At 48.9% G+C, this 12656-nt stretch overlaps 1 protein-coding gene across 1 annotated transcript; it reads left to right on the top strand.

Annotated features, from left to right (window-relative positions):
• Positions 1-7818: 7818 nt before the first annotated feature.
• Positions 7819-12440, top strand: MCHR1 (melanin concentrating hormone receptor 1; the record flags this gene model as incomplete). The annotated part of the gene is made up of 2 exons (XM_082067234.1): positions 7819-7876; positions 11392-12440. 2 exons carry the CDS (start codon positions 7819-7821, stop codon positions 12438-12440), a joined length of 1107 nt encoding a protein of 368 aa, XP_081923360.1.
• Between the last annotated feature and the right edge of the window lie 216 nt (positions 12441-12656).

The following is a 12656-nucleotide window of genomic DNA, read 5'->3' as shown; positions in this document are numbered from 1 at the left end:
GGAACCGGAGATGTTCAGATGCATCTGAAACCATCTCAGCAGCTTCTACAGGTTATTTTGGGAAAATGGCTCCAGGGTTGAGCACAGTCCAGCCATGGACAGGACCTCCCTCCCAGCCCAGTTCACAGATGGTGGCACAGCCAGCGCTGGCAGAGAAGCGGGGACGTAACTAAGCTCTCACCAGGATCTGGCAGCTGTAAACCCTCTGTCACCCGCGCCACACCACTGCACTGCAGCCACAGCTGGCACCACCACAGCAGACGTCCTCCAGGATTGCCCAGGGACTGGGGGAGCACCTCTGCCAACAGCACGGTGTCTAATCCATTTTGCCCGGTGTGCACACACAGACTTGATTAATGCCTGCAATGAGCTCCATCCATCATCGGGGAGTAAAGGAGATTAACTCCGCAGCACGCCTGCCTCGCGCTGATCCCATTCTCCAGGCCTCCTGATTAATGGCGGGGCCGCCTTATCTGTCAGGCCAGGAAACACGAATATCCGGGTTGAGTGGGATGAAGAGAAGCTGCGGATGGGCACTGCCACGGCACGCTCCGCCATCAGGGAGATGCCCCATTGCTCCCCCAGCACCCCTGCTGCCCCACTCCCTCCTGTCCAAACTGGCAGCGATGGCCGGAGGGAGAGCAGCTACTGGAGCGCTGATGCATCCCTGCAGGAATGCAATGCCAAGAACCAAAGTCTGGGGCTCTATTTCCCCTCGATGGTCAACAAGGAAGATGTCACTCCCCATCCACGGAGGGAATTCGGATGAGCCAATTTGGAGGCCTAGAATAACCCAGGCAAATCCTGCCCGGGGCTGCGTGCAAGGCTGCGGCCGACCAGCGCTACAGGGGCGGCTACTCGGCCAGGCTCTTTCCCCAGAGAATCCGCGTGTAAAGTGGATGCAGGGAATCAGCGGTGCCATCTGGACCGGCTCCAGCTCCTGCCCCTGGCTCGCCACTGATGCTTCATTAACAGCTCCCTCCTTTCAGCTCCCATCTCCTTGGCTTCTGCCGCGATCAGCTGGGCTGGAGTTTTGTTGTCCTGGGTTTTTTCCAAGTGGAAATTATTTCTCATTTCTTTTAACAATCAGGACACAGAGAAAGAGACAGGAGAGGAAGGAATTTCCAGGAGATGAAAGGACAGGATTAAGGACACGGCTTTTACTTCGTTATCCCTCTAGTGTGGCTAAGAAATTCCTTTCAGGAGAAGACTTTAATTAACTATGTTTTTCTGACAGGAAAGAAACCTGAATCTAGAGATAGGTCTGTTTTCTTGGGTCTGCTGACAACCCTGGCTGCAACCTCAGCAGCCCAGATTAATACACGCAGAGACGCTTTTATACAAAACTTTGCACAAGACATTTTGATTTGCTTTACAAATGCACTGGCTGCACCCCAGTCTGCAAAATAAAGCATAGAGGGAAAAAAACAAAGCAAACAAAAAACACACACCCAAGAAACCCCCCCAAAAAACACCCACAAAAACAAGCATGAGCAAGGCTACTGTGCACGGTGCTGGTGGGAAGAGGATCTGAGTGCACTGAACCACAGGGCTCTGGTGGCTCGAGATGCGGGAAGAAGCCTTTGCACAGAGGGATAACCCAGGGCAGGAGGCAGTAGAAATATCTCCATTGCCTTCTAGACCAACAGCCCTTCTCACACAGCAGAAGAAAAATCAGGGACAGGGGAAAGAGGCCCAGCAGCAAACTGGGACATTTAGAAAGCATCACACTGATGTATCTGCATTCTCTACTGCCACAAAACCCTCCAGGAACTGAGTCAATCAAAAATAACATTTTGGGCTGATTTTTATCCAGATGAACTCCCTTCAAATATTTTAAGGCAACCAACAAACCAGCCAACTTCTGGCTTGTTTAACCCTTCTCCTGAAACCTGCACTGAGTCTGAAAGAAAGCACCATCTCAGAAAACACCTTGTTCTGTGAGCTTGACCTACAACACTGGACATGGTACCAGGTCTGTCTGTCCCCAGCACCACCCAAGCCCCCTCCCTGCACCCTGAATCTGTCCTGACCTGCTTAGGCTTTCTGCAACTTGACTTTCTGTGGACACAAAAGACCAAAAATCCACACAGGTTTGCAGAGGAAGCCTCATCCCCATCTTACACAACAACAAAAACTTCTGCCAGGGAAACATCTCACCTGACCCCCGTAAGAATCACATTTGCCTTTTTTAGAGCCATGTTAAACAGGGAGCTCACACCAAACCCACGTCTTGCTCCTCTCCCGTCTTTCCAACTAATGAACTCCCAGCTGATAACAAATGCTGACTGCTGTTGCTGAAATGTCTGTCTGCTCTTAGCCTTTAACAGCCCAGGGGGCTCAGCAGTTTGCCAATTATTGTTTTCATAAATGAGCATCATTTTACTTTCGCGTTATAATTTTAAAAGGTTCCCACCTCTCCGGTGCCCTCAGCCTCTGCCTCCAGCCCCGGCAGACGTCTCGCTCCCAGCAGCAGCACATGGCACATATGGCTCATTTGCCAGGGGAGAAGCAGAGAGGAAAGAAACATCTGGCTGCTCCAGCGACCCAACTGCTGCAGCGAGCAGAGCTTGTCCTGGGGCTGCAGACTCATGTCGGGAGGGTTTCCCAGCCCATGCTACCACCGCTATCATCCCCTCTCTCAACACAAGAATTCAGTCTCACTTGTGATTTAATTGCTTATTCATTTTACAGGTTTCAGACTTCTCCATGTCTTCTCCAACCTAAGAATTTCCTGGGAGACGCTGTTTCAAACACTTTAAAGGACTTTAGGAAGATTCAATGTACTTTAAGTTCAAAACTCAGCTATTACTGCTTTCCTCCCTTCTGCCCCTGCTCAGAGTCAGGATTGCAGTCTCTTGTTATAAAACACCAGCTCTTTTTTATTAGTTCTGTCACAAATCCTCGCTCTTGGATTTGCAATTTCATATGACAGCCCTTTCCAGACACTGACTAGAGTTTATCTCGTCTTCCTGACTTGAACCTCTCAGGATTTTTAGTTTTGCTTCATCTCAGATCTGTAATTTCCATTTCCAAGCTCAACGCTATCATTCTCATTGACAAGAGTGGCGGAGCGCTCATTCTGCGCTGGGCAGACCTCTCTTCTTGGTCATCAACACCCCTGCATCAATCCTCCTGCTCTGTCTCCTCTTGAGCCCCATGCACAAACTACAGATCCGAGCCAGAACCTTTTTCAGACTCTGGAGGAATTCAGGTTAGAGCTACCTCCTCCTTGTGCTAACGCCTGTTCTTGTGAAAGGGAAGCACGGCGGCTAACACCGGACCCCGCGGCAGGATTTGCCTCCCGGGGTGCTCCTGGCTGTTTCTATCGGATGCCCAGAGCTGCCGGCAGCTTCTTGTCTCTACTGATGGGATCTGCCCCTTCCACCCAGCGCCCACCCGCTCCCCTGACCTCAGCACATGGGCGGTGGACGGCTCACTGGCTTCTCAGCTTCCCCGTCACAGGGCAAGCCCTGCTTGGCCCCTTCTCGTTATTTTTGGCTGTGCTTTTGTCTCTGGGATCCTCTAACCTTTAGCAATGAAAACAAAACTGCTGCAGCCCCAGCCTTTGGCTCGCTGTGAGCAACCAGGATGGGCAGAGGCCAAAGACTAAAACCTCAAATTAGCAGCGTGGGACTACAAAGAGCCAAGACTGACCAGGCAGCTCAGACCTGTCATTTCAAGGGCAGGAATCCTGCGGGAAGAGAGGAGGTGGTCATCTGGTTTCAGATAAATACCAAGTTTGTGCTAATTAATTAGAAATCCAGCATGGATAACAAGAGGGTTTAGATGATGGTTTATTTAAGCATTCCTGTAAAGCCACATGTGAGTTTATCAAGCAGCTGAGAAAGCGAATTCACTCTGGTGTGTTCATTAGAGATGCACATGTACGAGAGAAAGCGAAGTAGCTCTGTAGCACTGATTGGAACTGAATCAGGCATCAAGACATGACAGCAACTTCTCTCCAAACAGCCAGGCCACGTATGCAGCACACATCAGGATGGATGACAGCACCACCCGAGTCACCATCAGGTTGCCTTGATGAAGCTACTCCTTCAAACTTTTGGTGTCTCTGTGTTGTGTGGGGTTTGGTTTTGTTTGGTTGGTTTTTAATCATATAATTCCATTCAGCACACATCCCTCTGTGAGGATGCAAACAGTTATGCTGGGATAATCATTGCAGGAAGATGGATCAGATGGTACCTAAGACAGCACTGTTGCAGAGAGAATTACTGTAAATTTTTTACCTCAAGCTCAGCCTGTGGCTTTAGGAAAAAATATTTAACTTTGCCACGACGTTTTCTTTCTCTGTAGATGAGAAGTGATAACAAAGAGTCATTTTCCAGGATCACAGGAGGCAAAATGGATCAGTAGTTAGAAACTACTTTACCAATCTTGCCTGAAAAGGGATAAATGAGACTGATGTGCAGCTACCAGACAGACACAATGATATTCGAGTACTCAGTCAGTATGGAGGGTTGATGCACCATGTCTAACACATTCTGAATGAAATCATCTCTACCCCTAAGGCCACTGCAAAGGTGAAACTTCACCCATTAGGCTATTCGATCAATATAAACAAAGAGCTAAGCAATAAAAATGCAGAGGCTTGTTCTATAAGTCATAAGGAGACTGGTGAGTTAGAGGATTTGCAGCTTGGCTTTTAGTGGAGGCTCCTTTCTCCAGAGTGTAAATCAGAGCAGTAGCTAGACGCTAAATAAATATTTAGCAAATGAGAAAGCCTCCATTTAATGAGAAAGTATTTGGTGAAACGAGCTGGGGAAATGGTTTCGGTAGCGCGGTAAGAGAGGCTGGCAGTCTGTTCTGCCCCACGGGATGATGTGGTTCTACTTGTGTTGCGTAAGACAGGATCTCCAGCTGGGACGGATGCAAGAAATATAACTCATTAGTGAAATGCAAGAGCCTTTCAGGGTTAAACTACTGTTAGACCAGCCAGATTCATTCCCTAGTCGCAGAATATGCCTAGCAGCAGCCTTGGAAGATTACTATCTTTCTTCATAACAGTGATGTTGCAGACAGGATGGTCTCAGGGTACTGATGATGCCAAGTTTGTAGGAAAAAGTAATTTTTTTTCTTTTATGTTCAAGGGCTGAACTCAATTTCCACACCTTTATCTACATCATTAGACTGTCAAGATGACAGTTCCTTTCTTAAATGTTAATTAATATATCTCTCTTTTAAGATGTGTTTTCAAGGGGTTAGTGCCTCAATCTTCCTTGTAATTACATGGAGTGTTAGTACAAGTCCTCAGCTACATCCCAAGGTCCCTTGAGAGTTTGTTCCTGCTGCAGTTTCCAGTAGATGAGCACTCACAGAACCAGTCCTTCAGAGAGCTGCTGACTTCAAGTGTTCAGCCAGATAATAAGCAGATTACTGTGCCTTCTCCTCCTGGTGAGTGTGAGCTCTGTGCACAGGCTGCACGTCGCCAATTGCTGTGGTTGATACTCCTCTCCTTCCCTCAATCCCTTCAAATTGGTGGGGCCGGTTCTATAAACACAAGCCCCTCTTTGGGGTAAGAACTTCCATAGATTATTGATATAGCAAAAAGAGAGAAGCAAACTTCAAATTCCGAATATAAAAGCCCAGTAATAAAACAGTCACATAGCCATGCTGGTGAAGCGAATCTCACGCTGAGCACGGCTTTGTCACCGCAGCGGTGACATGTGTGCACCAGGGATGGGGCGGCTGTGGTTTATCATGCCCCCACAGCTGAGAAGAAGGAATTGCAGCTTCTTCAAATGCAAGGCGGTTTCTAAGTGAACAGCAATATTTGAGATTGCAAATTAAAAATAATGCTGTGCTTTAGAAACTGCTAAATTTAAATGTCAGGTTCTTTCTTTGAAAGCTGTAAGATAACTAGTTCCTCTCCAGGGAGAGTGAGTAGGAGCTTGTCTACTCAGTGACAATGTTTGCAGTAGCAGCTGCCCACCAGTTTCCCATGCAAACGCTCACACTCTGTACTTCAAGACTGGATTAAGCAAAATTACACAAAGGCATTCACTGCAGAGCACAGCACCCTGCTCACAATAGCTCTCCTGCCTTAGCTCGTCACACCCGCACACAAACCATGGTGTGTTTTGCAGTAGTAACCCCATATAAATAGGCACTAAGTTTCACCCAAGAGGAAAGAAGAAAAAAAAGTCTTTTAAGAAAATATTGAGTGAGAAACACCATTTTTTCTCAAGCTGTGCAGGTTCAAAACTGCCTTATATACCATAGATATTCATCAGGGAAAAACCTCTTGGGCAAATCCGTGAGGCAACTCCAGATAGTCAGCAAAAGTCTCATAGTAAAACAGCATGTCTCCAGATCCCAAGAGCTACAATGCCTGGGTGAAATAAGCTCCAGAATTCTGTCTACTGCTGGTCCACTAGAGGACAACCTAATAATGATAAACTCCTTTGGCTTACATAGGAAAAGGTCCATACTGAAAATGCTGCTGCCACATCTGGTTTACAGCCCACGCTGGGACTGCTGGTGGTACGTATGCCAAGCCTCATTTTTAATGGTAAATTATTTCTAGCCCTTATTTATACAGCCTTATGAAGCTCCAAAAAATGGTCCCTACAGCTGGTACCAGCCTTTGAAACTACAGAGAAAGAGATAGAAGCAAGGGAGATTTCCAGACAGACATTTAGTTTTATAAAGCAAACCCCATCCTGTACGCTACCCTCAAACACAGGGAAAAGGGCTCTGTTGCTGCTGGGTTTCTTTCAGACTTCTGACATGATTTCTGACAGGATATCATACTTTTTCCGTGCAGGAAATGCTCAGAGGTACAGAATGATCCTTTTACCCTGGTAATGTGATTTATCAAACCATAATGGAGGAACTCAACTCCTGCATAAATAAGTGGACAGGAATCAAAACAAAATAATCACCTCAAAGCCACAAAAAAGAGCAGACTATTGCTCTAGCAAGGCACAGAAAAAGGCCACAGCGGTTTCTCATAAGCCAACGGGGTTCTTGCCTAGTATTTTTAAGGCCAAAAAATAGAACACAAAGTCTGAGCTAACAATAGAGGTAATTTCTGGAGCTAGGCAGCAAATTATCTGTGACAAGAAGTAGAACAGCAGAAAACAGCGGAGAATTATTACAACAGAAACGTCTCAGGTTGGAATTAGTGTTAGAGGTGTCAGAGGGTCAAAGCAACAGAGTTTTCAGTGGGTAACTTAGGGCCTTGACGTTCCCCAGCCCCATTAGTGGGGATGTGCCTGTGACTCAGAGATGAAAACTGTGTCTCTGCGAGAGAGAAAGACACACACTGAAAGCAGGAGATCAGAGCTACTTTAAAGACAAAATTTGCTATTCCTCTCCTACTGACGATAGCAAGAGCGGGCTGGCTGTAATTGGAAGGGCACAGATCCTAGCCATCCCTTCGTGGGCGGCAAGTGATGTGAAGGGGCGCTCACCGCAGCCCTACCGAGCCACTGCCCAGCCCCCGCCCAGAGTGCCCCCTCACCACGGCGGGAGGGCAGCTCCCCAGCCCCGGCACTCCCTCCCACCCGACGGCGGTGGAGGGATGCTCTCAAACGACGTGGCTGGCGGAGTCAGCTGCTCTTTGATGTCAGTACCTGCTCCAGGCTCGGCGGGGCGGGAGTGGGCGAGCGGAGCGCGGCGTAGCCGAGCCGCAGCCTCTGCTCCCCGGCTGCAGGACGGCTCCTGCCTCCCACACTCTGCCTGGCCCCCCGGGCCGCCCTGCCGAGGAAAAGGAAGCCCCCCCACCCCATCGCTGCCGCAGATCTACCGAGGGAACTTGCCCGGTTTTCTCCGTCCCTGGCACCGGGACTCACGGCCATGGCCCCCGCTAACTCCTCCCGTAACTTCTCCGCGCCGGAGGCTCGGAACGGCTCAGGTGAGCAGGGGCTGCGCGGGGCGGGCGTGCACCTGTCCGGCGGGGGCGCGGCGCCGGGGCCGGGCGGGGGGTGCGGGGAGCTTTGTGGGGGACAGTCCGGCTGCACATGACTCTTGCGCTGCTCTGCAGTGCTGAGCCCGGCGGGGCTGGGGGGCCGACCGGGACCCTATGGAGTGGGTGAGGATGAGAGAAGGGGCACAGAAACCCCCCACACACATCCCCGGGGTGCCCGCCAGGGTGAGCCGCCTTCAGCACCCGAGGGCGGACAGCTCCGGGCCCGAGCGGGCGGGACGGGACTGACCCCCGGGGGCAGCGGAGGGGCCCAGGGCCAAGCCCAAGCGCACCCTCCCGGGACACCACACAGTACCAAGATGAAGCCCCAGTATAAACCACCCCTGGCTCCAGTGGCTTGAAGCGATTCATCATCACCTTTTGGTTGAGAGGCAGTAATAACTCCAACAGCCTGTTGGTCTTACTAGACCAGCTGAACAGATTGAGGAACAAGAAACAGAGAACAGAAGACACCAATAGAGAGGGAAGCAGAAATCCTCAGTAGTCTATTTTCTCCACGTTACTGTTGTTCCCAAAAACCAAAGGTTTAGGGTCAGGCAGGCTAGTTCTCAATGGTGCAAGTAGGTGAAACTCTTCAACAGAAGATGTTTTATATGTGGCCTTTAACTACCTCTCCACTAACACGTCTTTTGTAACTGAAAGTGTACTTTATGTGCTTCCTTCTGAAATGCAGTAAAGAAGTAGTTTCTTATATATCTGGGCATGGCTGAGGACAACAATCACCTTAGAGAAAAAAAAAAAAAAATGAGGCCAGTCGTCATTCAGTTCACACAGTGCAGTCCCACTTGGGGACTTTTAGAAAGAGTATTAGGGCAGCCACAGATCTACAGGCAAGGACAAATCAATGCCTGAAGTAGCTGTTTCAGTAAACAAAATACAGGCACTTGGACATGCACAGAAGCAGCACTGAAAATGCAGATTCAACCATATCTCAAGATGATAACTTTTGAGTAGTTGATAGTCACGCACTTTTGACGCCAGCCTATAATACACATATGACTGTAGCTTCACACTAGCTTCCAGCTAGTAACACTTGGAAGTCCTGTTTGGGCAAATACCCACAGGAGGAAAGATGCTACAGCACTAGACAGCCTGCCTTTCACACAAAGCCTTTGGGCTTGCACACATACTGCTTTAAGGCCAGCTGAGCTCATTACAAATGTTACAGGATCACCCTGAGCACTGTATTGATTATACCACAGGAAAAAGACATTTTGTCCCAGTTTCCAGCTAACCAAGTGACATTTATGTTTCACTCATACAATCCATTTCCTCAACATTCACAACAAAATTTGGGGTTAAAAGAGAGGAGAGCAGAACTCATAATGGCTACAGGCAGAACACCAAGACCACAGTAGTTTTGTTCCTAGTCTGCAGCCTCCAAGCATTGAGGAGGTGTGAGATCTGTTTGGATGTTCATGGGAGGCACAGGCTGGATGCTGAAGATTAACTACCAGGTCTCAATAGGATGCTGATGACTGTGTTATCTACCAAAAGTCATGTAACTTGGGGCATTTCCTTGCATTAATGAGCAGCCAGGAGGAAAAGGGACTGTTTAAACCCCCACGAACAGCCTGGTCCAGGCTTTTTTGTCTTATCAACCAAGCCTGGCCTTCGCTTTCAGGCCCCTGCCAGTCCTCCTGTGCCTCATTGGCTGCTTTCTGTCATCTACGTAGAGGTTTTCAGATAAAATGGTGTGGCATACTGGATTCTGACCTTGGCCTTGCTTATGCCTAAGCGGGCTACTTCTTAATGCCAGAAGGACTGAGGCAGTGGCAGGTCATCATGTCCCACTTCTAACAGCACTGAAATATTACACACAGTTGTTCTTGTACACACTTTTCCAGCCACAAGCCAGGCCAGTGGTGTAGCCTCAGTTATCTTGCCAACCCAGTCAAACTGCTCTGTCACACTAGAGTAAATCTGGAGAAGCTTATGCTCAAAAATTCTGGAGGTCAAAGTCAGCAAACAGACACCACTTTGGCACAGGGAGCACCTTAGGAGTATCTGTTATTTCATTTAATCTCATTGTCAAGATTTCCCTAGGTTCTGTTGGAGGACACTTCCCCACTTCTCCTGCAGGTGTAGGCTGCTAAGGAGGTGGAATAGCAGAGAGACTGAAAGCACTTCCAACAAACACCACATTGAATCATCTGCAACTCAATTAAAGACACATGCAGTTTAGGCTTCAGAGCTGTCACACCTGTCTTTGAAACAACCACACAAATAACTCACACAAAGCCTTCCTCTAGGAAAAAAAAAAAGTCCCATAGGAGAGGAGTAATGAGATTTGCCTCAGCTGAGAAGCGTGATTTCAGACTCCATCACACACCACACATGGCAGCCTTGCAGAACAGAGAGCACCACAACCAGTGCATCAGACACCACCTTCTGTGCCCAAGAGCAGAAATCCCTGTGGCTTGGCACTGAGGCTTTATGGCTTCGAAATGTCATTTTAAACCCAGATTAAGAACAAGGAAAATATGAATTAGATTATGTTTGGGCCTCCCCCCACAAAGAGCAACAGTCAAGCATCAGTGTTGATGAGCTAAGTGTTATCAGGCAAGAATTTTGCCCTGGAAATCCACCTACATCCAGAACTCTGAGACAGCATCTTTAGGCCATGTTTTTCTCCTTGTATAACTAGGGCATTCCCTGTAGAAAGGCAACTGAAGCGGATTCCCAAATCCCTGTCTGGCCACACACCTGGATTTCTTTTGAGAAAATAAACCAGAGAAAGGGAGAGGGCACAGAAGGAACATGGAAAGGAGCATGTGCTCTGGTCTAATCCTGACAACAGGGCTAGGACACAGCCAGGGTACAGTCCCACATCTCACAATAAGAGATAGCATTAGTTAGATAAGATAGATAAGCATTAGTTATCTGCCTGCAAGGCCAATGAACTGTGCCTCATACTGTACAATAGATAAAACCAACCAACAGATGAGCTGAAGCTTTCTGACAACAGCTTGAGCATTGACTATATCTGGATTTCAGCACCCACATAGAGGCTCCACTTCTTCCATGTGCAAAGCACCAGCTGCCTCACCCACTCCTCTCAAAAATGGCTGGACACCCAGCACTCCCCAGAATACAAGTTATTATCAACTCTGTCAGACACTGGTGAGTACAGAGGCACACCAGTCTGACGTTAGTCACCCAAAAAAGAGCTGGGCAGTTTCAGAGCAGGACAGAAGTACATCAGAGGAGCTGAGGAAAGATGCCTGCACATGGCCAGATTTGGACGGCGTGCTGCACACACTGAGTGGCAGCGAAGGAAGTATCAAATCCCCAGCTAAGCCTCCCCGAGTGCTGCAGGGGGTCTTAAACATCATTCCAAGCTACATCTTTGAGGGGGACCCAGCTGCAGGACAGGGCAGGCACACAGAGATGTAAAGGGGTTGCCTCTGGGTTGCACTCACTGCTTTGGTTTGTTTTGGCAGCAGCAGAGAAGCCAGCACCATACACCAACGTGATCATGCCCAGCCTCTTCAGCATCATCTGTTTCTTGGGCATTGTGGGGAACCTCATTGTCATCTACACTATCATCAAGAAGAAGAAGCTGAGATGCAAACAGACTGTGCCTGACATTTTCATCTTCAACCTCTCCATTGTGGATCTCCTCTTCCTCTTGGGTATGCCCTTTCTCATCCACCAGCTCCTAGGCAATGGCTCGTGGTATTTTGGAGCTCCCCTATGCACTATCATCACCGCCCTGGACACGAACAGCCAGATCACCAGCACCAACATCCTTACAGTGATGACACTGGACCGTTACCTGGCAACTGTCTACCCTCTAAAATCTACCTATGTCCGGACCCCATGTGTTGCAGCTCTAGTTATCTGCTTGGTGTGGCTCCTCTCCTTCCTGACCATCATTCCCGTGTGGATGTACGCAGGTCTTATGCCTTTGGAGGATGGGACGGTCCGCTGTGCTCTCTTGCTTCCCAACCCAGAGACTGATATCTACTGGTTCACTCTCTACCAGTTCATGCTGGCATTTGCTGTGCCATTGATTGTGATCTGTGTGGTCTATTTTAAGATCCTCCAGCACATGGCCACCACTGTGGTCCCATTGCCCCAAAGGAGCCTCCGAGTACGTACAAAGAAAGTCACCCGCATGGCAGTTGCCATCTGCTCCGCCTTTTTCATTTGCTGGGCTCCCTTCTACATCCTCCAGCTGGTTCACCTCGGCATCGACACACCATCCATGGCCTTCTTTTATGCCTACAACTTTGCCATTAGCTTGGGCTATGCCAACAGTTGCCTCAACCCCTTCCTCTACATTGCCCTAAGCGAGACCTTCAAGCGCCAGTTCTTAGTGGCCATCCGCCCCGCAAAAGAGCCATGTCGCAACAGCAGCTCTGTCAACAACAACAGCATGACAGAGGCCAGCGTATGTCTGAAACTAGCACCAGAATCCACCCAGCAGACTCAGTTTCTGGATGACTTTTCCCCACGTTCACTGCCTGTGACTGTGGCTGTTCACTAGGGCACTCCGAAGCGACCACAGCAGAAAGCCTTCAGGTCTGTAAGTTCATGGAGAAGTAGCAGCTTCAGGCAACTCTTGATGAAGCATGTGAACTACAAGCTTCCACCTGCAGGAGTCCAGGTGCCTCCCTTTTTCATTGCAGGGCTCTGCTCCTACACTGCCCCTGGCCTGTGAGATGCTGCATACTGCTGCTTCTTTCCACTCCTGCACAGGAGG

The sequence above is a fragment of the Streptopelia decaocto genome, assembly GCF_964273445.1.
Source record: "Streptopelia decaocto genome assembly, chromosome: 16".
Lineage (NCBI taxonomy): Eukaryota > Metazoa > Chordata > Aves > Columbiformes > Columbidae > Streptopelia > Streptopelia decaocto.
The sequence above is the reverse complement of the archived record's forward strand: the minus strand, read 5'-3'. Positions and strand labels throughout refer to the sequence as shown.